The sequence below is a fragment of the Panthera leo genome, chromosome B3, assembly GCF_018350215.1.
Source record: "Panthera leo isolate Ple1 chromosome B3, P.leo_Ple1_pat1.1, whole genome shotgun sequence".
Taxonomy (NCBI): domain Eukaryota; kingdom Metazoa; phylum Chordata; class Mammalia; order Carnivora; family Felidae; genus Panthera; species Panthera leo.
Window position 1 is genome coordinate 107,165,725 of NC_056684.1, and position 26,514 is coordinate 107,192,238.

A 26,514-nucleotide genomic window follows, 5' to 3' on the forward strand; every position below is an offset into this window, starting at 1 on the left:
TTTGTCAGCAAATTATGGTTACTGCAGAACATGCATATTTTTTGGATCACTGAAGACTAAAATGCTTGCCCTTGAGCAAAGAAAGAAAAGGAAGCAAACTAAGGGAAAACTCATATCACTAAACTTCTTTTGGTCTTTTGTAATCAAATCTGAGTTTAAATATTGCTAGTTACCTAGACTGTTAAAGCATAAATTGATTAAAATGCTGTGTAGTTTTCTGTATCTTAGACATCATTCTTAATTTTCTTTATTTCTTTATACTTGTGTAAATTTCCATTTTCTTGACACAAGACCCAAAGACATTCTGTCAACCACTGGAAAGTATTATTCTCTTAGAGGAAAACACAATAGGATTGAGACGATGGGCTGTAGACATATTTGTACCGTCTGATTGTAGTGTGTTATTGCTTTTGTTGTTTAAAAGACTCTGTATGCAAATTAAGAGCATGATGTATTTTTTGGAGAAAAACATATCCTTACATTATTTTTCTACTTAGTGTACTTCTATTATAATGCAGCAGTGTTAAACATCTTTATTACATAATTGCTACAGTACTTTAATGTTTGACATTTCATGGTCTTGATTATTTTATGTAATATAATCTTATGTAGAAATACAGAATTATTCGTTAGACATACTTTACTATATTCAATCCCTGAATATTTCTAGTGTATGTTAAGTGATTTGCCATCCTCTTGAAGAACTCCCCTCACTCGTGCATTCTTGTTTTATAGCTAATTAAATGTTTGGGTTTTATATATATTCACTGTAACACATTGACAGACATTTCAGTAGATTTACATTATATGGGAGTCCATTCTATTGATTTAAGCATACTATGCCATTTTTAAAACATTAAATTTGAGAGCTAAAGCTGAACTAAAGTTTCTTGTTTAGATAGTATCTGAAGTGTTTGCCCAAATTAGCCAACATGTAACCATTTTTTAACTTTGCAGGATATATTTGTTTATACAAGCATAAAACCTGATTTTCTCCTGATTCCTTAAGAATTACAAAATTCCATAAGAATTACAAAGCTACAAATTGTCCAAATTCTGGTAAGCCAGAGACTTCAATTTTGGTTTCTAGAACTAATAATTTTCTGTGAGAAATTATCTCTGGTTTTCTGACTAGTACTGGGAACCATTTTATTTTCTTAACAATTCATGGAAAAATATATAAGGAAGACTCAGAGTGTTCACACAAAACATAGCTATTAAGGAGTTTAGTTAAGTCTTTCTTCACTGTAAGGGAATAAATGTTTAGAAAATTCTTACTGTAAACATGACTATAACAGTTTCCCAAACCCAATAAAATAAATATTTGGTCAGCTAATGAAAAATTCAGTCAGTGCAATTAAGCAGCTAATGTGAAGACATGAATCAGAGTTTCAAAGCTACTAAGTACCACTTACTATCATCATGTAGGCTCAAGTGCTTTCACTCATCAAGTCTCAGCAGTGTACTTTCTTGTTCAAGGTAAACTTCATTAGGAGTAAGGATATTTCCAAATTATAGCCTCCCACTGTGTTCAGAAAGGTGTTTTTGAAATAGGTAGCACTTTAATTTTTAAAAATCCATCTGCTGAGTCTATAATGTGTAATAACAAAACTTATTATGTAAGATAGCAGTCAGGTGCTTTGACCTCTGTTTAGAGCTGTTTGTCGAGAAAAAGACAGTGGATTTTTATATGGAGGAATTCTAAAAATAATTTAAATAAGAGTCAAGATCACACGAGTATTTTTAGGTTTCAATTATATTGTGACAGTATATGACATTTACATACAGAGAGTAGTTGGAAATTTAAAAAAATACATGGAATGTTAAATTTGTTCTGAGTACAGCTGAAGAAACTCATACAACTGAGCAGATTGGAGCTACTCAGGAATCATTTTGTGCATGTCCATTGCTGACTTCTCTCCTTTCCCACAATGGCTTTCCCAGATCACCACTCTTAAATCTCACTCCCACTTGCCCTCTTTTACATTTAGCAGCTAATCTTTCAACCCGCTACATAGAGAAAATATAAGTATGAACTTACTGTCTCAAAAGCCATACCCTAACTATAAACTTATCTTATCTTTTATGTCCCTCCTTAGAGGCCAGGGGGCCTATCGTGCATCTGAGGCTGATCCTGCTATCTCTGTTCTGGGGCTGCTTTGCCCTTCAACTCTGGGGTAGCACACCATCAAGATGGTCTCTTGATCTTTCAAATCTTCTCTTCTGCCCTGAAACTTTAATTTGCCACATGAACATATTCAAATTTCTGTCTTGAAACAACATATTCATCACTTCATCAATCCTGAATCTTCCTCTAACTACTGCAAAGAAGTTTTATGCTTGCAAAAAAAAAAAAAAAAAAAAAGAGGTTAGAGTGGGAGAGAGCCAAAGCATTAGAGACTGTTAAAAAACTGAGAACAAACTGAGGGTTGATGGGGGGTGGGAGGGAGGGCAGGGTGGGAGGGAGGACAGGGTGGGTGATGGGTATTGAGGAGGGCACCTTTTGGGATGAGCACTGGGTGTTGTATGGAAACCAATTTGACAGTAAATTTCATATATTAAAAAATAAAAAAAATAAAAAAAAAAGAAGTTTTATGCTTGCTATCTCCACTTCCTTGTTTCTGATTAATTCCCTAAACTTAGTACAACTCGACTTTTATTTAGAATCTGATTTTGCTCATTCTCCATTTGACTTCCCAATTACAAAATTTGGTGGATTTCTTGTCTTTATCTTATTTTACCTCTTATTTCTCAAACTGTGTCTTTCATTTGCTTTGTGACACTACTGCCTTTTAGTTTTCTTTCATCTTCTCTCAGTTCTCCTTAAAAAATTTTTTTTTGGTGAACTCTTCCTTCTCTCCTAATAAAGTTGTTATTATACAACGTTCTTCATTGATCTTTTAGTCTCATTCAGTATTGAGTACCTGCTGTGTGCTGGGCTGTGTCATAGGCACTTCTTGTACGTTGTTCTTGATCATTTATAACAACTCTGAACAGCCACGTAACTTTGAGTCTATTACTAAGGGGTAGTCAGGATTTAACACCAAATCAGTTTGATTCTAAAGCTATATTATAATGTTTTTCAAACTTTTTAAAGAAACAGAATAGTTTAAAAAAATCTTACTTAGGTCCTCAAAATCTAAAACAGATGCTTTATAAAAAGTGTGTTACAGTCGAGGTGACAGGTCCAGCTTGGCCCTCCTCCCCATTCTGCCCTCAATGATGCCCTAAAGGCACTTACTCAGAACCCAAGGACTCTGGGAAAGTCTGTTAAAAACGTACAGTGATTTAGATTAAGTCCTAAGCCTGTATTAATTTTCCTTGTTTTAAACTCTGATTTCCAACTCCATCTTTCTACCTGTGTGTTTGACAAGTACCTAATTTTTTTTTTTATATCCCCAGTGGGAATTGGCTTCTTTGTGAAACCTCCTCTAACTATTGTACATCCTGTTGTGGTGAAACTTGGCTAGCCTAGCCAAACTTGGGAGTTGTTAAAGATTTCCTCTTGCTTCTATCTCACCTGTAATTAGATAATTAAGGTCCTTAGGGTCAGAGCCCCTAGAGGTGCTCATAGTCATTTACTTTGCTTTCTTTTCATCCTCTCTTTCTTCCAATCTATCTTTCATACAAAGATTTCTACACTTCAGTTCAGATTGCATTACTCATCTACTAACATTTTCATATGTGTCCTTTATTTTTAAAAATATTCAAGGCATATAAGACCCTTCAAATTCTTCTCCTTTCTAGAATACCCTCTTGGCCTCTTTATCTGCATGGCAAATTATTACTCTCCCTTCATATATCAACGTCTGTCTTCTGCACTCTCCTTTCTTGAGGCTTCTGGGTCTCTTATATTTAAAAATTGCTCATTTTCCTGTCTTTCTTCACACTAGACTTTGAGCTACTTGGGAAGAGAGACTGTTTTCTCGTTTAGCACCTAGCATAATACTGGTACATAGTAAATTTTCAAGACATGTTCATTGAATAGATGAATTCTTTCCAAGAAGATAAAAATTTTTAACCATTGTCTGGAATCAGCTACTTTATCTGTTTTATCTGTTAATGAGGCAGTGAGATGAGATGGTTTCCAATGTTCCCTTCCAGTTTTAGGAATCTGCATATTTTTTCCTTGCTGTACTATCTATACTGTCTTTATACACTATTGTCATTTATTTTATAAAACATTTAAAATTTATTTTCAGTTTTATTTTATAAAACATCTAAAATTTATTTTCAGTAACCACATGTAGGATTGATTAATCTTAAGTGCATCTTAAAAGGATGGGGTATTATCCCCTTGGTATTTATTTTATATCATTTCAGTTAAAATTTTTCCTATCTTTAGTTCTAATAATACATTAGTTTTTACAAATGGAGATCAATTAGGGACAAAATTTATCATGAATAATTTTAGTTTGGATTTGGCTTCTTGTTCACTTTTTGTTGACACATACCCAAAGTATGATCCAGAGATGAGAAGACTGGTTTATTTTAAAAACTTTGGAATGGCAGGTAGAAATACATTTTTTCCCCAAAAGGTAGAATTCAAGAAAACAGTATAGTTCTTTTCTTTCTTTTAACCTTTTAAGATAATAAAATAAGTCTAAGTTTTTAACTATAAAGAATTTTTATAATATTGAAGCACATTCTGTAAATTTAAACTTTTAAAAACTTCTCATTTTCAAAACAAGTCATATGTAACTGATTAGAATGTGTTTTTATTTAAAATATTATACCAGCATGTGCAGAGTCATAACGCATTGCCAAAAAATGTAGTCTGGAAGCAAAACAGAAAACTGAAAATAATGCTATAATTTTTTAAATAAGAGGAAAATATTTTCTTTACACATGAAGGTTTTGGACCAAATGGTATTTAACCAACTAACTGACTATTAAAGCATTCTATTGTAGAAAAGCTTCATTTTTGGTAAAACTGATTGCATTAGTATATTACTTATGATAATAAGCATGGATTATTTTTTTCCCAAAGCAATGCTGTGATTTAGCTTTTGGAAGAAAGTGCAACTTTTCTGTGGGCTTAAGTATCAAAAATGCTTCTTAAAAACTTCAAATTATTATACATTAAACCAGGACTCTTGGAGCTTTTTCAGATTTTACTGCTTATAGTTACCGGGCCCTTGAGTAGATATTTTATGAACCTGTTTTTACATGCTAGAAAATAGAATTTTTCATAATTAGGAGAAAACATCAGGTATTTTATCCCCTTGACTTTGTCTTTGCTTGTTATTGTTTGCTTTAGAGATTTATCTAAGTTATTGACATGATTCAGATTCCAGTGTGTGAAATAGAGCTTTTGAGAAGGTGCCTTGAATGGAAAAATAAATATCTTACAAAAGATCTTGCTTTGGGTGGGTCTAGTTCTGTTTGAATTTCTTGTTTTCCTTTGCCTTCATAGCTATATTCCATTATATTACATATCTTTAAGCATAAAATTGGTTAACACACTGAGAGGTTAGCTTTGAGACAGACGATGATAAAATCTCAAGGCAATTTTCAAATATACGTATTTAAGAAAATACTCATATTGGGGCGCCTGGGTGGCTCAGTTGATTGAGCGTCCCAACTCTTGATTTCAGCTCAGGTCATGATCACAGGGTCATGGGATCCATGTTGGGCTCCATGCTGAGCATGGAGCCTGCTTAAAATATTTTCTTTCTCTCCCTTTCCTTCTCTCCCCGACTCTCTCTCTCTCAAATAAAATTTATAAAAAAGTATTCATCTGTGTTTCTATTAAAGAAAAAGAAAATACTCATTTATGTTTAAAGTCATTTTACACTATGCATTATGTCCCATTTCTCTGTTATTATTATAGGCACCTTCTGATTTCCAGGAAATCTTTTTATATTCCTCAGTGACTGATATGCAGTCTGTCTTCCATTCAGTTTTATGCTATCTTCCTTTGCAGCTTTATAATTTGTGGTGATAACTCTTTTCATGTCCTCTGTATTTTTATTTGCCATCTTTTATGACCATTCTTTAGGTCTGTATCTTAACCAGAATTTTTATGTAATTAAAAAAAATTGTGTATTCTCTGCTTATATAAGGATGATTTTTTTTTTTAAGTAATGACTGTTTAGTGAGTAGATATTTATCTTGCTATCAAGAAACTTACCTGACAAGGGAACATGTGAGGTTTATAAATAGTTATGGTACTTACGAGGGAGGTAAAGATAAAGTGCTATGCAAATTCAGGGGAGCAAATAAGTTATTCTACCTGGGCAATCCAGAGGGGGTGGAATCTAAGAAAACTGTTAAGTATTTCAAACCGAGAGAGGTACAGGGAGTAACCAGAATTAACAAATGTTATTTTCAGAAGTCTAAAGGTTAAATCTTTTTTTTTTTTTTTTTGAACAAAATAAACACCTCATCAGGCTTAACCTTACACTTCGTCTTGTCTTTTCCCTGTTGTTATTGTTACCAGTTTGTGGTAGTAATGGTAGTGGCAGTGGGTTTTGTCTCATCTTTATTCCTTACATACCGCTCTTCGCATTGGGGTTTAATTTTCTTCTTGAAATATCCGGTAGTGGTTCTTTCTATTTGTCTCCTTTTTAGCTCTACATTCTTCCTTCTTTGTGTTTTCCTCCCATAATTTTCCACTCACTAATTTTTTCTCCGTCCCTGGATAACCAGCTGCCTAACTTGTCCATTGAGACTTTTATTCTAAGAATTCCTGTTTCACTTTTTTTTTTTTTTTAAAGAAAATGCTTGTTCTTTTCCTATTGTTGATTTCTTGTCTTATGGCATCTATTTCTTTACTCATTTCTTCTACCATGAGATAAATTTTTTTTTTCAGTTCCTCTTAGCTGTGTCTCTGGGTGTGGTAGTCCTGTCATTGATCGTGTTTTCTGACTCTTTAATAAATGAGGCTCATTCCATTCTTTTTTTTTTTTTTTTTTTAACTGTGAACTTCTTTTTAGTGGGTGTTATATTCCTAGGAGCCTTCCTTGGATTGTGAAGGCATACTGATAAAGAGATTTTTTTTTGCTTCAGCCAAACTCCTGTTGGCTTCACTGAATCTGGAGGTATTGTTTTTAATTTCTTGGAGATGGAACAGACTTGGATATTGTGATTTCTTATGTGTGATTCTTTTCTATCCATGTCCCTAGACTTTCTTGTGACTATCCCAGGCCAGTGAGCAGAATATTCCTACAAGTTGTTTTATAGATGATCTTCTGAACTTAAGGCTCTGCTCATGCTCTGATTTTTGAGCTCCTGAATAATTTCTGGCACCTGAGAGTTTCTTTTCTTGCCTTTTATTTTTTCCCTTAAGGTTTATGTATCTTGAGAGAGAGAGAGAGAGGTGGGGGGGGGGGGGAGAGGCAGAAAGAGAGGGAGAGAGAATCCTCCTCTGACAGCATAGAACCTGACATGGAGCTCAAACTCACAAACCATGAGATCATGACCTCAGCCAAAATCAAGAGTCGGACGCTTACCTGACTGAGCCACCCAGGCGTTCCTCTTTTCTTGCTTTTAAGCTTAGTTTATTTTACTTTTTTTGTTTGCTATACTGTATATAACATTTCTGTGTTGCACAGTTAAGCTTCTCATGTCTTTGTTCAGAATTAAGAGATTGACATTTGTAGCATAGCTTTGGAAGACAGACAATGGTGAGGGCATTCCAAGATAATGAAATAGCATGAGCAGAGATATGGAGTGAGTAGTTATGAGGCTTTCATAGAGAAAAACTGAAAACCTCATGGTTGGCTTACATTCAGGGTACATGGAGATTGTTAATAAGAAATATGTTTAGAAAGGTGGGTTGGAATCAAGTGCAGTAAGCCTTGAATGGTAGGCTAAGGAATTTGGACTTTATTCTACATATAGCAGGCAGCCAGTGCATGTCTATTTGTATGAGAGTGATGCAGAGCTTTGCCTTAGGAAGATTAGTTTGATAACCATGAATAGATTGGAATGGAGAGAACATACTAGAAATAGGGTAACCGATTGAGAGAGTATTAACTGTAGGCCATGAAAGAGGTTAAAAAAAAAAAAGAGCTAAGATTAGGTAACAGTAGCAGCAATGAAAATGATGTGAGAAGTAAATAGATGTTTGTAGAGAGATACTGTGATGTAGATTTCTCATTGGTATGCAGGGGGAAGAGGATTCAAGATGACTCTAGAAGTATGTTGAAACTATTAAGAAACACAGACACAGGGCTAGGTTTGTAAAGGAAGATGAGTTCAGTTATGAAAATTTAAATTTGTAGTTCCAGTGGGACACCGAGTATGAAAGGCCACTCAAGCAGATAAAAATGCTTGGGCTATAACTAAGAAAGAAGGGCAAAAGACCAAAAGATAAGATTTGTAGGTTTAGTATGACAGAGTTGATAAATGAAGTCAGACATTTTAGAGATAGAGTCAAGAATAGGAGAAGACTTGGGGTGCCTGGATGGCTCAGTCAGTTAAGCACTCAACTTCAGCTAAGGTCATGATCTTGCAGTTGGTGGGTTCGAGCCCTGCATTGAGCTCTGTGCTGACAGCTCAGAGCCTGGAGCCTGCTTCAGTCTGTGTGTCTCTCTCTATCTCTGCCCCTCCCCTGCTCAAACTCTGTCTCTCTCTGTCTCTCAAAAATGAATAAAAGTTAAAAAAAAATTAAAAAAAAAGAATAGGAGAAGACGCCATCATAGCTGCAGAAGGGACTCGTGGAAATTGCAGTGTCTGTAGCAGGAGGTGCCTGCAGGGTTGTGGGGTGGTGGGCTTGGTCTCTCCCTGCATGCGGCTCTGCTCCAGCCCAAGCCATGCTTCAGGAGCCTGCTGAGGGGTGCGAGCCAGGATCCTTCCAAGTTACTAATGAGCAGGAATAAAATTGGAGGACAGACAAAACTGATAGAATATGCTCCATCCCTAAGGAAAAGCAAGACACTGAAAGTGCAGGAAACATAACAAGCTTTCAAACCATGCAAAAGAAAGAAACTTAGGCAAAATGACAAGACAGAGGAATTCTTCACAAAAGAAAGGTCAAGACTAAATCATAGCCAGGGACTTGCTCAAAACAGATATAAGCAATATATCTGAACAAGAATTTAGAACAACAGTCATGAGACTACTAGCTGGGCTTGAAAAAAGCATAGAAGGCACCAGAGAAATCGTTGCTGCTGAGATAAAAGACTGAAAACTAGCCAGGCTGAAATGAAAAATGCTGTAACTGAGGTGCAAAACCAACTGGATATAGTCACAGTGAGGACTGAAGAAGCAGAGGAGATACACACACACACACACACACACACACACACACACACACACACACACACACACACAATGGAATATTATTCGGCCATCAAAAATGAAATCTTGACATTTGCAATCACGCGGATGGAACTAGAATGTATTATGCTAAGTGAAATAAGTCAATCAGAGAAAGACAAATACCGTAGATTTCACTCATATGTGGAATTTAAGAAACAAAACAGATGAGTATATGGGAGGGGGGAAGAGGAGAGAGGGGAACAAACCACAAGAGACTCCTAACGATAGAGAACAAACTGAGGGTTGATGGAGGGAGGTAGGTGGGGGATATACTAGATGGGTGATGGGTACTAAGGAGAGCACCTGTGATGAGTACCAGATGTTGAATATAAGTGATAAATCACTGAATTCTACTCCTGAAACCAATATTGCACTGTGTGTTAACTAACTGAAATTTAAATAATAGCAAAAAAAGAATAGGAGAAGGTACGAGGTAAACCAAGAAGGACGAGGTAAACCAAGAAGAAAACTAGTAATTAGGAGCCAAGTGGAAAAGAGAAATTTGAGGAATCCTGTGTGAAAGCAGTAGGAGTGTGGCCCAAATGATAGACATTCTTATGGAAGTCACAAGCTAAGAGCATTTTATAGCTGGAGGCTGTCTCCAGATAAAGAGAGGTAGAGGAAGATGTTGTGGGGGATGAGAACAGAGAAATGTCCATTCAATGGTGATGAGAGTCAAAATGCAGGATATTAGAGTGGAAATAATGTAGCAATTTAACTTTTGAAATAAAACGTACTAGAGTGTGCTAGTATTTGTGAAATACAGATCTGTGCATATATGTTTATGTATATATAAATGTATTATATATATGTATATTTATGTATGCAAATTTCCCCATTTGTCTTTTAATATGAAGGTATTGGCATCCTTGGGTTATTCTAGTGTCCTGTGATAAAAATGAACAAGCAGGACTACTCCTTATCTTTTGACTAATGTAAAAAATATAAACAAAACCTCCACTTGAATCTTTATAATTAGGGTACAATGAAAGGGGGAACAGAGAGGGCAAAACTATTAAATATTGTTGAAATAGATGTGGGAAGAGACAGGAAGGTCACAGAGTTGGGAAAGGAGAGGTACATATTAATTAGCAGAAAGTAAAGCACTTTGGAAATTTGGGCTATTGTGAGAGTATACTTTGTATTAATAGTATCAAAGAGAATATGTAGGATGGTCAGGGATATATACTTCATTGAATATCTGTTCTTTGCCAGATGTAATATACACATTTTCTTGTTTAATCCTCTAAAAAATACTATGAAGAGGTACTGCCTCCTTGTTTCTTTTACAGATGAGGAAATAAGGATCAGAAAAATTAAAGCACTTTCCAAATCATGTTTGTAATTGTTCAAGGAGAGATTCAAACCTAAGTGTATGTTTCCAAAGTCTTTGTCCTTTCTACTAAACCATGATGTCTTTATGTATTAATGTGGTGGTACAGTGAAGAAAAGGGAAATGATACAGGAGAGAGGACTGAGGTTGTTTATATTTAATTTAGACAGTGCACTTAACAAAAACCCACACCAGTGGGGACAGTTCTGCAAATTTAGGGGGTGCTTAACTAACATTGGACAGAGAGAAGAGTTGGATTTGGGTTATCCATCTAGGCTGTTCCCTTAATATTAGCTACAGAAGGCTCAGTATGTTTCATTCTGAAGTCAAATGCTCTACCACTGAGCTACGCCCCCTAGTATGTTTCATTCTGGTAAAGAAATACAAATCTGCAGCAGCATTATGGGGAATATTCTAGATTATCAGGAATTTGGCTGAGGTCTCCTTGACCACCTAACCAATTTCATCTGCCACTTTGTTTTTGCTGCTTTAGTAAATCAGCTTTTTAACCAGTACTTAGGTTTGCTGTTTAGATGTGTATTCTTCAAAGGGTTCTTTGCAGATAAATCTGATTTTACTAACTTTCCCTATCTTAAATTAATGTATTCACCTTGCTCATAAACCAGAGTCCACTAAAACAGTACAGAGAACAATATGAATGTAACATATTGCAGTGTTAAACATATTTTAAGATAAATTATTATAATTAACATGAATTATTGCAAATGGAATCAAAGTAGTAATATTTTATGAAACTAAGGCCAACTAAGAATGGTTCGTTTTACATGCAGATTGTGTACTGGATTAATGGCTATGCTCTTTGCACTACTTTTTAAAAAATATTTCATACATAGAAAAAATATATGATACATAATTTTACAAAGAGTAATAATAAAACAATTGCTGAATTTTTTCCATTCTTTTTAAAAAATTATTTATTTTGAGAGAGAGAGACAGAGTGGGGAGGGGCAGAGAGAGAATCCCAAGCAGGCTCAGCACTGTTAGCACAGAGACTGATGTAGGGCTCAAATCCACAAACCAGGAGATCATTACCTGAGCTGAGATCAAGAGTCAGATCCTCAACCGACTGAGCCACCCATGTGCCCCTTTAATTTTTTTTTAAGTTTATTTATTTTGAGAAAACTAGGACAGAGAGAGAGAGAGAGAGAGAGAAGAGAGAGAGAGAATCCCAAGCAGACTCTGTGCTGTTAGTGCAGAACCAGATGCGGGGCTCAATCCCATGAATGGGGAGATCATGACCTGAGCTGAAATCAAGAGTTGGGTGTCTAACTGACTATGCCACCAAAGTACCCCTAATTTTTTCCATTCTCATTGCTTCTCCCTCCTCTACTCCTTCAGGTTCTGTATTTTGAATTCCACTCATTAACTTAGGAGATGGAGCATAACCAATGCTGTAGAAGTCCTCTCTGCATGCATTCTTCTTCTCTTTATTGTTGTCCCACCTCAAATCAGAGATTCAGTCACCCTGAAACTGCTGATTGTCATTTACTTGCTTTGTTTACAGTTTGGTCATATCTATACATTCCATGTGTACTTTGCATTTCTGAGCTTCATATGAATGAACTGTGCTCTACATATTTTCTGTAACTTGCTTTTTGTCGTTGCTTTTACTTAGCATTGTTTATGAAAGTCAGCAGTGTTGATACATGCGTGAAGCTGTATATCCTTTGTTTCCACTGCTGTACTCTATTCTACTGTGTAAGTAACAATTTGCCCATTCTTCTGTCAGTGGATATTTCAGTTGTTTCTTTTGTTCTTTTGCTATAAGAAACATTACTGCTATAAATCCCATGAAGAGGCCCTAGATGGAGAAATCTAATAGGTTTCACATCTCTGTCTCTGCCATTATTCTTAAAATTACAAGAAGGAGTCAGACACAAGTAGCAGGTTCTAACACCTTTCCAAGTGGCTTAACCTACCTTGATTCTACCTTCTTTGAAAATCTAGGGGAAGAGAGTGCATAAGGCATTAGTATGGAGTGGCAACATTTACCACACCTGAACACACCCTTCACTTCAAAAAATATTAGCTTCTGTATTAGTGAGGTTGTCTAGAGAAATAGAACCAGTAGGAGGGAGAGAGGGAGGGAGAGAGAGACAGGGAGATAAAAGAGATTTATTATAAGTATCAGCTCATGTGATTATGGAGGCTGAGAAGGCCCATGATCTGCTGCCTGCAAGCTAGAGATTCAGGAAAGCTAGTGGTGTAGTTCAAAGGTCTAAGAGAGAACCAATGGTGTAGGTGCCAGATCAAATCTAGATGCCAGTCTGGAGCTTTCAGGACAAGAGAAGATCGATGTTCCAGCTCAGTCATCCATAGGAAATTCAGTCTTTCTCCACTTTTTTGTTATTCTCAGGTCGTCAACAGATTGGATAATACCTACTCCTGTTGGGTAGTTCACCAATTTAAATGCTCATCTCTTCCAGACACGCTCAGAAATAATGATTTACCAGATAATCTGAGCATCCTGTGGCCCACTCAACGTAATTTTATGTTTACACATAAAATTCACCACCATTTTTTTTTTTTGGTTTTGTTTTTTGGCATATTATATATATGTTGTTGTTCTCTAGGCCCCTGCCTTAGGCCCTCTCTTCTCTCATTCTTTCCTGTCTCCTTAAATATTATCATCTACCTGATGGTTTCAGATACCATCTAAATAGTGATGACTCCCAAATTGTTACCTTCATTCTATAATTTTCTTCTTAGCACTTGGCGCATATATCCAGCTGCTATATCCACTCATGTGTCTGTTCTATAATCACTTCAGACTTAACTCCAAAATTAAACGAATGATCTTTCCCTTCCCTTCTCTCCCACACCAATTTGTTTCTCTTCCAGTTTTCCATTGCCTCTGTGAGGGCACATTCCCAGTTCCACATGACTAGATAGCTGGAAGTTGACTTTGACACCAGTTTCTCCTCTTCTCTTGCTCCCATATCCACTCACTCAGTTGGCTTTTAAATATCTCTTAAACCAGTCCTTTTTTTTTTTTTGGTTGTTACCACTGCTACCACCCTAATTTAGGTGCCATGATCTTAAGCCTGGAATAGAGAAACATTCTTATTAGGAGTCTCTCTCTAATTGACTCCTGCTTTTTTTCCCATCCATTGTACAGTCAAAGTAGCTTAAATAACCAGGTTCCTAACAGTAACTTTTCAGTGGCTCCCATTGCCCTTTGAATAAAATTCACAGTTATTAACATTTCCTATAAGGTCTTCTTTTGGATAATTTCTGCCAGCATCTCCAGCCTCATGTTGACCTGGAGCCACCTTTCCCCCATGTTCTCAATATGATGCTTTGCTGCTACATTCTTCCTGCACTGGATTGCTGCTCTATTCCTCTTGCCTTGCTAATAACTAACTCTTCCTCATCCTTTGGGTCTGAATCTGACTGTCCTTTCCTTAGGGAGACCTTTTCTGAACTTGTTCATACTGGCTTCCTTTTAATCTACACTGATAGAGCCCTGACTTTCTCATTCATAATATTCATTATTTAACATCTTTTTTTCTCTGCTGAATTATAAGGTCCATGAGAATATGGAGTCTGCTCTCTGTTTTATTCTGAGAGTTGCTTCAATACCTGGCATATAGTAGGCACTCAGTAATTTGTTTTAATTTTTTGAAGAAGGAATGCACTGCATACATATAAATTTCTGCATTTTGTCTGTCCCACCTTTGGGGAAAAATTACCATCCTGGTTGTATAAAGTTATGATGAAACATCTGGTATACGTCTGTTACATGGAATTCACAGTAAGAAATTACATTAAATAAGCCAGAATGAGGCACTAGGATTTTTAGGAACTTATCAGAAATTAGGGGCTCCTGGGTGGCTCTGTCACTTAAGCATCCAACTATTGATTTTGGCTCAGGTCATGATCTCATGGTTTGTGAGATCAAGCCCCATGTTGGGCTCTATGCTGATAGTGTAGAGCCTGTTTGGGATTCTCTCTCTCTGTCCCTCCCCCTCTCAGTGTCTCTTTCTCTATCAAAAATAAATTAAAAAAAAAAAGGAAAATCAGAAACTAGGATATTTGTTTTTATTATCTCTACTATATTTTCACCACAGAAGTGACACCTGTCCCTCACTGGGACATACAAAATCTATATATGATTTGTTATTTTTATGACTGATATGATTTGTTATTTTTAGATTTTTCATGAAACTTTGCCTTCCCTTCTCTCCTCTGGTTATTTTGAATAAATTCATAGGAATGAGTATCATAATGTTTTAAGAATCAGTAAGTAAAAACATTATTTATACCATTTTCCTGCTTAACCTCATTTAAGCATTTAGAATAATACTGAAATTAGCTAAACATATTATAACTGAGATAAACATCTTCTTACTTTGAGGAGTATATTTAAGATTTATCAAAAATCATTTGATATATATGGCCATCCTTTATTATCTGTTTTCATGGCTCTATTCGAGTGTATCTCATAGCACCTGATTCCTGAGATACTCTTGTATTTATCTGTATTCTTCAGATGGAATCTATCCTTAGCGTTCTATCATTTGATATATCCAGAACTACCAACAAAAATTGCTCATAGAATATGTTACACTTAATGGGGCGCCTGGGTGGCGCAGTCGGTTAAGCGTCCGACTTCAGCCAGGTCACGATCTCGCGGTCCGTGAGTTCGAGCCCCGCGTCGGGCTCTGGGCTGATGGCTCGGAGCCTGGAGCCTGTTTCCGATTCTGTGTCTCCCTCTCTCTCTGCCCCTCCCCCGTTCATGCTCTGTCTCTCTCTGTCCCAAAAATAAAATAAACGTTGAAAAAAAAAAAAAATTAAAAAAAAAAAAAAAAAAAGAATATGTTACACTTAAATAGCTATATCTTTTATGTGTTCAGTCATTTACACTCAAATCAAGGAAGTATTCCTTTCACTTTGTAGTTACATTAACTTTCAGTAACAGCTACCCTGTCCTAAAAATGCCTAGTGTGTTATTTGATAGCATTAAATTGCACACTTTACTTTTAGTTATAATTCAGAAAGGCTTATTTGAGCAATCTGTATTCAGCTGTACACTTGGGCACCATGTGGCTTTTAATTTCTAAATCTGAGCTTTGCTGTTCAGATGGTCTAAATGTCTGGGATAAATTGGTTACTAGATTTCTAAGTGTATAGTATAAATCTGAAAATAGCTTTAATAGCTAGTTTATTCAATTTGTGTTCTCACATGCAGGTTAGATAATGAAGTGAAGAGTAGTATCATGATTATGGAAGTTTGTTATATTTTGGTTGGAGTTCACGAAGCTTTGTGTTTTTATAATCAAACTGCCCTCAGAATTATGGACAGTAGTTCTGACTTGAATTGCTTTCCTCATTTATGTTAGAATATATGATTGTCAGTTTCCCTCTGTAGACAGTTTGTCTGTTATTCTGACATCATGGTTGGGTTAGGGCACCTAAGCACTAATTTCAGTTTTCAGAATGTTGCTGCTTTTTAGTGATAATTGAGTACACTATTGCTCTGATTGTTTTTAAACCCATTGAGATAGACTTCAGGTTGTTCATGTAAATCTTTTATAGCCTTGGCTGAATTTCTTATAAGAGCTCTTGGTCTCGACAGCTGGGATCAGCTGGTTAATGTCTCTTAATGGCACTTAGATTTGAATTTTGTAGGCTGGGAGGCAGAAATACTTGGAACTGGTCTGTTTGATGCATAGTGCCTTTAAATTCAGGTTTAAAAATGGGCTCACTTGTGAAAAGAAGGTCTTAGGCTCTAGAGTTCACCCCCTTTCTTAGGAAAGGGAAACACTATAGTGTTAAAAACTTGGACTTTTCTTTTTTTTAACTGCCCATTGGGCCTGGTAATTTGAGGTAAAGGAAACTAATATGAACTTCACATTTTAATTTCAATTTCAATTTCAAGATTCTTTGATTCTCTAGAGCCAAAGTGTTTCAAGGGTTTTCATGAGGAGGTTATGACTGGAGGGGAAGAGTGCTGCCTCTCGGTCTTGAGTGACAGCCCCTGCCCTCTGCCCCTAGCTGAGGACTCAAAGCATTGTTGAATAGCACTAAAATGAGCTGAGTCCAAGACTTTAGCCAGATGGTCGATATAGGGCTTTTAAAGGAAGCGAAATAGTAAAAGAGTAATCTCAGAGGAACTCTCTTATGTTAAAGGACTGAGTAAATGAAGTCTTTCTGAAGCTAAGTGTAAATTATACCACCTTCTTTGGGAGTAGAAGCTGCTAAATGTAACAGAAGAAAATGACAGTGTAGGAAATCAAAGTTCAGGAACAAACTTTCAAGTGTGGTTTTTGAATGCTTAATCCTTTCTTACTCCTCTCACAGGATCCACTGCCTCCTTTTCCTCCCCCTCCTCCAAAGTCTGTTTGAAAGGGATTTTGATGGGTAATGGCAAAGGAAAGCAACTTTAGACACAGTATAAATTAGGGCACAAGATGCCCTTTGTACAGGAATTATCTTAGACATGCTTTTGAAAGCATACTTTTTTTTAGTCTTATTAAGAAAATAATCAAAGGTATGATTTTTAAAGCTTTGAGTTTAGTCTGCTTTCAGTAAAAATAAGGTATAGATACCAAAGTAAGCAAACCTCTTTTTTTCTTTCCTGGTTTCTGCTTATAAGATTTACAGGTATTTAAAATAAACCCATGAAAAACAGAAATACTGTCCTGGGATTGGCTAAATAGTCAGAGCAATTACCTCCAGGCTCCAAAATCCAACTGAGCTTGACTTTTAGAAATAAATTTGGCTAAGACTTCTTCCTCATTCTGTTATATAAAGGTGTACATGAAATGATACTGACCTTTGCCAGAAACCCCAGGAATCCTATTCAGTGATGTACTTGTAATGGTCATGAAAGAATTAAAACAACACAGATGGGGATTAATGTGAAAAAGCAGGCAAAATGCTAAATTCTCATTGTGTGGTTTCAGCGTGTCAGATCCTTTACAATACTTTGGTGTACCACAATAATTAAAGGGTTTAAGAACATTAAGTTAAAATACCTAGAAAATAAAAGCCCACAGTTGAGTACCAAGAATGAATTACGGGTTTTTTTTTTAAATTGGAATTAATGTAAGTTGCCATGGTGAAAATAGATTGAAATATTTAACAGTAACTATTTTGTGTAGCCCTAGAGATCAAAAACAGTAATGTAAATAAGCAGGTCTTTAAAGAACTATACTCACAGACATGTTTAATGTAAATGATTGCTAGAAGGGAAGTGTATTTTCTTCAGTGCTATGCAAAGAAATTTTAATTGACTTGATTTTGGCAGTAAGAATCTACAACTTAGCATTAATAACTAAAATTTTAAAATGTTTGTTCATTGCTCTGGATTATGACTGTTCAAGAAACCCTATTTTCGAACACTAATTAATCATTTTAAATAAACTTTTTTTACACATTTATGGCATCAATGAGTATGACTGTTTATTACATTTTACCTATAAAATGTTGAACTGTTTTATATACTCTTTATGGAAACAGTGCACGGTCATAAATTAAAAGATGCAACTGTTTTGGATATTTTACTGGTGGTCCTGTGTTTTCCTGCCAGCAGTGCAGCTGTTTCAGGTTTCTCAGGATAACATATAAAAAGCTGTATGTACACTTCAAGTTTATGCTTGAATTGCCAAGCCAGAAATGGTATGACTCAACTTTCCCAGAAGCAAGTTGTACCAAAATGTGATGAATCAAAACAACTAGTTGCACAGCGGTTTCTATTACAGCTATGAAAACCAATTCTCTTCATGATAGTTGGCTTCTTAAGGTTGACAGACATTCTCCGGTGGTACCTGAATTTTGCCAGGAGAGAACAGCCACTGGATCGAAGACTGTCCTTTTCTTTTGAGGGTCTGAGGAAAGGAAGGTTAATATAGTAGTGTCTGGTATATGGATAAAACTTACCTGAAACTTGTATCAGGAATGGAACATTTCATTTCCAAGATACTTGTAAAAATATTACTTATTTGTGTGATGGTTTTTGAGATCTCACTGGAGAGAAATGGATTTTATGCTGTTCCAGGTTGATTTTTAGACTTCTGAGGTGACTTATCTAATTTACATCATTTCTGATGCATCACAGTCTTAACAGTGGACATTTTATTGTGTCCTGGGGTGAAATAAGCAGATATTTCTTCTGTCCATGTGGTAGGTTTGGTGGGTGAATCCCTGTTTAAATCCCATGGGACATAAGGTTCTATCAGGAGTTTGACAATGACTGTTTAATAACAGCCTTGAAAGTGGGATACATTCACCAACGTACAGAAGATGGATACAGGGAGAAAATATTAGAACTTTGGTTGAAATATTTTTATCTCCTTTGAATATTCATATATATTTTATAATATCCTTCTATATTAGTATGTTATATAATTATTCACTATATATTAATGCAGTAAGTATATAATTTATAAATAAGTATACAGATATTGGAAATGCATGCTCAAATATTTTTACTGCTATAAATACACTATCAAAAAGTTTGTAGATCATTGCTCAGTAAATATTACCTTTCTCCTTCTGCTTTCCCCTTTCACCCTTGGCAGAGAAGCAAAGAATTGAGTTAACACCTTGATTTGTGGTAGTGTGAATAAATTATAGCCAATTCCAGGAGCTTATGTTGCGTCTTACTTTGGCCACTTTTTCTCTTTGGCCTCTTATATTGCCATATATTTTTTAATCACACAACCTTATTAAACATGGATACAAATGAAAAACAGACTTGTTATTATGTTAGAAATAATAAGTTGCTCATGCATCAAGACTTTGACACACAGGAAGTTTGAATGAATGAGTAGAAAAGTTTCCAAGTTATTAAAATGTTCTGGTACCTGATTTATTCATTTGCCATACCCGTAATTCTAAGGTGGGTGAAGCTCCTTTACTTCCTGAGGCCTGAAGAAACAATGTGGTTTCTTAAACTAGGCATTAAAGCAAAGCTGGAAATATTTGTTTTCCAACGATGCTGTTAGTCATGCTGACAAGTTGACCTTCTTTGTCTAGGATTGTCCTATATTTTAGGCTTGTTTGTCTACCTTTACCAAGGTAGAGAGTTTTAATTGCTAAATAATATATGTATGATTGGAGAAAAGTGGTTTCTGTTACACTGTCTTTTGAGACAGTTCAAAAGACTTCTGTATTTACTAATTGGGACATTCTGTTGAAATCAGGCTTTCAGAGATTTCTCATGTGAGGAAGGAGACAATATATTTTTGTAATACTGAAGTAAATTTGAAGTAACTAGTATATTTTTCAACCCTCCTTCATTTAAGTATTTGTTTCAGAATTCATTTATGCAAAACATTCAATATTTATGTAAAATATTAATACAATAGTATTATGATACTATGTATTTATTTATTAAGAGTATGCCAGAAGGAGAATAGCAGTTAGGTACCCAAACAATAGCCAACAAGACAAGTAATTTCTAAAAATTGGGAACAGTGAAGGATGCCTGGGTGGCTCCGTCCTCTAAGCACCTGACTCTTGATTTTTGGCTCAGGTCATCATCTCACAGGGTTCCTGAGATCCAGCCCGGTGTCATCGGGCTCTGCGCTGTCACCCTGAGCCTGCTTGGGACTCTCTCTCCCACCCTCTCTCTGCCCCTCCCCTGTGCATGCTCTCTCTTTCAAAGTAAATAAGTAAACATTTAAAAATTGGGAACAGTGGGCATTTTAATAGCCAGTATTATTTTTGAAACCTCCTTGAGAGCTGTTTTAAGATCTTAATGTAATTTGCTTTACAATAAACTCATTAAACGAGTTTAGGCGCTCTCTCTATATAGTTGGTGAGTTTCCTTTTAAAAAATAGTAATGCATTTAGAATGTCTGAACATTTCAGTCTCAGAATTCCTCTTTAAAATTTGCATCAGTTTTACTATTGCTTTTTAAAATGTTACCAATTTATATATGCTTTCTATATCAATGCTACACTTTTTGTTTTGTTTTAGGTATTTAAACCATGTCAGAGCTGCCTCTCCACAGGATCTCGCTGGAGGCTATACTTCTTCTCTGGCTTGTCACAGAGCGCTACAGGATGCATTCAGTGGGCTTTTCTGGCAGCCCAGTTAACCTTTATTTCTTCTTTATAAGATTTGGACCTTGGAGCCGAACCAGGGAACTAGCAAAAGTAAAGCAGACTTGTAAAAGTATAGCCATATGCAGCTGCACCACAACAGTACCACCACATTAGCAGCTGTGTTAAAGTATTTATAAGAGAAAATTTCAGAACTAAGCTGAGTAATATAGTGGACAAATATATGTGAAAAAGATTTATTTTTTACTTATATTTTTCTGAGAGGGATCAAAGCTGTAAACTTCATCTGATGGAAGATATGAATAATTCACCTATGTATGCTTGAGGTTGACAGACTTGTAAAATCTTTTTAAAAATAAAGCTAGACTTTATATTAAGTTTTGTGGTTTTTCTCTTATTACAGTGTTTTACTTGAACACATTTTAAAATGCCATTTTGAATACGACATTTAGTGTTAATATCCAAGTCTATTATTTCTTCTCATAAAATGTTCCTTCCCCCCTCCCCCAATGTTCTTAATACTAGTCCAGACAAGTGGATATATTTCCTTCTACCAGCAGGTTGTGGCAAGTAAAACTTGACCTATGATAATGCCGTTCTCTCAATTTTAAGGACTCAGTGCCTGTTTTGAGCAGTGGAAAGTGAGACAACCTCGATCAAGGTATTATAGTTCCCAGCTGTGAGCCACACTTAGGATAAACCAGATGAGAGTATTAACCTGCTTTAATGACAAATTCAAAGAAATAAGTTAATAAAATTTAATACCTAAATGGCACCTTTCACTTCAAATGTGAGCTCATTTTATGATGAAACCTTGGAGACTGGAATGGATACATTTTAAACGAAATTTCCCAGAGTAAATTGCAGACTCTGATATAGTTTCTGTTGAAACTTCAAAGGTTTTTGGTATACCCAGGATTTTGCTTAGAGCTGGATGTGGGCAGGACGGATATTTGTAGCATCTCAATCTTACATGAGTCTGTTACATAGACCACTGGGTACGGGACATACTTTCTCAAGGAAATTAAGGGATTTCCTATCAAATGTCCATCACAACAGATGTTAATTTCATGGGAGGAAAGTTATGTGAAACAAGATTTGTGGTTACATTAGGGTGGAATATCCTTATGTAACAACTCCATCTTATTTGACTAAGCAGGTATTAATTTTAGAGGTATATCTTTATCTTTACAATACAGTTGACCCTTGAAGAAGTTTAAACTATATGGATCCACTTATATGTGGATTTTTTTTGTACAGTACTGTAAAAGTATTTTTTCTTCCTTATGATTTTCTTAACATTTTCTTTTCTCTAAGCTTACTTTATTGTAAGAATATAGCGTATAAAACATATAACATACAAAATATGCATAATTGACTGTTATGTTTGTTATGGCTTCTGGTCAACAGTAGGCTATTAATAGTTAAGTTTTGGAGGGAGTCAAAAGTTATATGTGGATTTTCCAATGTGTGTGTCGGGGGGTGGGTAACAGTGCCCCAACTCCTGTGTTGTTTAAGGGTCAACTGTAGTTCTAACTATCTTTGATAACAGAAAACCAAGGCATCAAATAATTGAGTAGGCTAAGATAATATAAACAAGTTAATAAAAAGCTAGAATTGAAACCTTTTTTTAAAGTCTATTCCTATCTATACTCTATCAGGCTGCATCCTGTTTTTCATATCAGCATTCTCCAATTGAGGATTGGGGTTTTAAGTACAGTCTATAAATCTGTTCAAAGAATAGTGAGAACATTGGGCTTACGGTTAAGGCTTTGCTGTACTCAGCTGCCAAATTACAGTATCCAGTCTTCACAAAAGAAACACTATTACTTGTTCTTAGTGCCTTGTATAATGTATTTAAATGAACTAATTAATAGAACAGTTCAAAGGCTTTCGAAACTTTTTTCAAACCTACCTTATTGTAGAAATTGCCTGCATCTGATTTGGCAAATAAATTGAATTCCAAAACCTTTATATATTTGTAAATATTTTGCCCTTACTATTGCCATACCTTGTTCAATAGGCCAAATAAGTTGCTAACTAACCCTATTAGATCAAAGGGAATGGTGAAAGGTAACTTACTGACAATTCACTAAATAACAAATATTCTGAATTAATGAGGTTATCCCCTATCTTCCCAGTGATTTCCTCTTTCAGAGACAAAATGCTGTACAAATCTTTCTTCTACATGAATTAAGTACATTTACATTTTAATTTAACATTGTACAACACTAGCACAGAAACAATAGCTAGCAACTACTGAGCGATACCTATGCCCCAAGCACTGCATTTCATGCACTGTGTATTATCATCTAGTCTTTACACTGCTAGTATTATTGTACCCATTTTAACATATGGAGAAGCCAAGGCATAGGGAGGTTAACTAACTTGCCAAAGGTCAATACAACTTAAAAGTAGCACAGTGGATTTGAACCCAAGTGGTCAGAAGTCCATGCTCCAGAGATGACTGTCAAATTGTCAAGCTTATTATAAACAACAGCTGTGTAGAATCAAGTTTGAGTAGTCAAACTTTCTAAGACTTCCAGGAAGCTTTAAAGATGAAGTGTCTAGTTATTTTACAGTATATAAATGACATCAACTTAATAACCTTGTTTATATCCTTGGGAGAAATTCATTATGTAGAACATGATTGGACTATTAACTACCTTCCTTTGGGAAGCAGATATTAATGGTATTGAATATGGTTTACATCATGGTCGGGATGCACTATTAGTATTTAATTTCATTCAATAAATATTTGATCTAATTCTCTTAGATGTTATCTTTAGGCTGTCAAATGGTGGTCAGGCGATCATTTCAAAATCCAATTAAGGTGGCAGAAAAACTTGTCAAAAGCTAACAAAGTTGAACAATTGTATGGGCATCTGGGTGGCTCAGTCAGTTAAGTGTCCAACTTCGGCTCAGGTCATGATCTCAGTTTGTGAGTTCAAGCCCCATGTTGGGCTCTGTGCTGACAGCTCAGAGCCTGGAGCCTGCTTCTGATTTTGTCTCTCTCTCTCTCACTGCCCCTCCCTCACTCATGCTCTTTCTCTCAAAAATAAATAATTGTGGGGGAAAATTTTTAAAAAGATGGATCTACTGAGCATTCCACCTGTCATTTTCTAGTGGACATCAAGAGTTCAGTTACCAGGTATCCCATTAAAAACTTTAGGATGGGCCTAAATTTAAATAATGAAATAATCGTACATTCACTTATCCACTCTGAGGGAAAAGGGGGGAGGAGTTAAAATGTTAATAGAGGCTTTTAAGGATTCCATTTCCTTTACAATTATATACTGCATATTTTGTCTAAGGGGTGACTAAATAGAGGCAAGAATCTTACCACTTTACATGTATGAATAAGAACATCATTTGTACCCCTGGTTAGTATTTACAACCTAGTAGGTCAATGTACAATACTAGGGAAAAAAATCCCATTCCTACTTGCATATTAAAATTCTCTTCACCTAGAGCAGAAGGCCAACTATGGACCCCTGGCCAAATCCAGCTGGTGCCTGTTTCTGTATGTTCCATGAGCTAGAATTGTCTACATTTCTTAAGGTTGCAAAAAGCCAAAACACATACTTTTTAACAAGTAAAAAGCATAAAAAATTCAGATTTCACTGTCCATAAATGAAAGTTGTTTTGGCATATAGTGCATGTATTGTTCATGGCTGCTCTGGGGTACTACTATGACGGAGTCGAGCAGCAACACAGACCTTATGGCTTGCAAAGCCTAAAATACTATCTGGTTCTTAACAGGAAGCATACTGACCCTTGACCTACATACTCCTCATTTGGAGGGGAGGGAAGGGAAGAAAATTAGAAGTCCCAAACTGAATTAACCCCCAAGGTCTTGCAGAGGATAGTTTTGGTTGATATTCAGAATCAATTTTCAGTGCCTTTAGATAAGGAATGAGGGCTCTAATTCATTACTTTCCTACACTTTTTACCATTTATTGCCTTCACCTGTTTATATTACCTACTTGCTTCTGAAGGCATCTGAGTTTGTAATCAGTGATTTAGATGAGTGGTCCTCAAACCTTTCTGTAAGGCCAGACAGTAAATATTTTAGGCTTTGTGATAAAATAAGTTAGCACACTGTTTTTAATGAACAAAATTCAAAATATAATTGAGTGTGTCTAGTTACATTGTAGCTCAAGGAGAAGAGCACCTTGTTCCTTTAATTGGGGTCCTAAGTATTTCCTATCAAAATCAGTTGTAAATGATTACCTGTTATATAGTTATCTGTGATGAGATTTAAAAATGTCTTTTTTTTACATAGATATATACTACCAAATACTGGCACCAATCCAGAAGCATATGATTTTAATTGGGTATATTCATCACTTGGAAGGCATTTGTAGAACTCTATTAGATTCTTCCCTTGATACCTGCCTTTTAGCATGTCATTACATAGCACATTAATCACTTCCAATTGAACATTAGGTAGAAGCTCAATTATGGTAAATAGATTTTGAAATATGTAAATTTCCTTTGCATTTTGCCAAGGTCCGAAAAAATGCTGAACACAGAAAATATCTCTACTGCTAATTTGAAAGTGGAAATCTTGTTTCTTGTTTTAGTTTTTGACAGCATGAGAAATGTGGAACAAAAGATACTGTGATTCAAATGTCTGTTGAAATGACTACCGCAGTTTCACATTAAAGTTGTTTGCTTTATAATTATAGGTTAAAACCTTTAAGAAATATTATCAAGTCATTAGCAAAAGCTAATTTCCAGAGCCATTCAGTGTTCTAGAATAATGTTTAAGAGTGGTTCCTCTTGTTAAGAAAAATTTCAGTCTTGACCTTGAACTCGAAAAATTGCAATCAGGGGCGCCTGGGTGGCTCAGTCAGTTAAGCGGTCGACTTCGACTCAGGTCATGATCTCGCAGTCTGTGAGTTCGAGCCCCACGTCGGGCTCTGTGCTGACAGCTCAGAGCCCGGAGCCTGTTTCAGATTCTGTGTCTCCCTCTCTGACCCTCCCCTGTTCATGCTCTGTCTCTGTCTCAAAAATAAATAAACATTAAAAAAAAAATTTTTTTTTTAAAAAGAAAAATTGCAATCAAACTTGACAATTACTAAGCAAATCAAACTCATGTTGAACAAGCCAGATTCAGATTCAAGTTCAATTTCTGACAAAAATTAAAGGACTTGAGGGTGGTTAGGAGCCATGAAAGCAAATGAAACTTAGTATTGACACCACTAGTTCAGTAACACATGGCAGGTTCAAATATCTTCTGCAGGGAACTTGCTGGTGAAGAAAGGAGTGAATAACCACAGGTTTTACCAAGCTCTCTATATTTCTCCCAACTAGGTCTTTTTTTTTTTTTTTAATGTTTGTTTATTTTTGAGAGAGAGCACGAGTGGGGGAGAGGCAAAGCGAGAGAGAGACACAGAATGCGAAGCAGTCTCCAGGCTCTGAGCCATCAGCACAGAGCCCAACGCGGGGCTCGAACTCAAACTGTGAGATCATGACCTAAGCCCAAGTTGGACACAACTGACTGAGCCACCCAGGCTCAGGTCTTTTTCGACTTGACATATCTTTTACCACCATCAGTTGTAACACATCATAGCAGATTCCACTTCAGGTTGTAAAGAATTGTTTTCTCAACTTCTTTAAAAATACTCACCCATAGTTGTTCCGTGCAGAGTATTCATAGAAGCTTAATTCTTCAGCAACTTCAAACTCAGCACTGATGTCTCAAATAAATAAGACCTGAGCAGTAGTAGTAACATCTATCAACTCATCAAGAATCAGACTCATTTACCTTTTTAATTGACTTGATTTTGTTCCCAGTGTCCCAAACTTTTTGAGCAACTGTTTTTTCCAAAAGGCCAACAGTCTCAAACAATTTTACTTTCCCTGGATACATT

At 35.9% G+C, this 26,514-nt stretch overlaps 1 protein-coding gene across 1 annotated transcript in view; it reads left to right on the top strand.

Moving 5' to 3' along the window:
• MNAT1 (MNAT1 component of CDK activating kinase) overlaps positions 1 to 21,012 on the top strand; it is a 219,174-nt gene extending 198,162 nt beyond the window's left edge. The window contains exon 8 of the mRNA XM_042943427.1: positions 20,550 to 21,012. Within this exon, the coding sequence (XP_042799361.1) occupies positions 20,550 to 20,670 (121 nt within the window). The 3' untranslated portion in view covers positions 20,671 to 21,012. The remainder of the gene's footprint in view (positions 1 to 20,549) is intronic.
• The last annotated feature ends 5,502 nt before the right edge of the window (positions 21,013 to 26,514 follow it).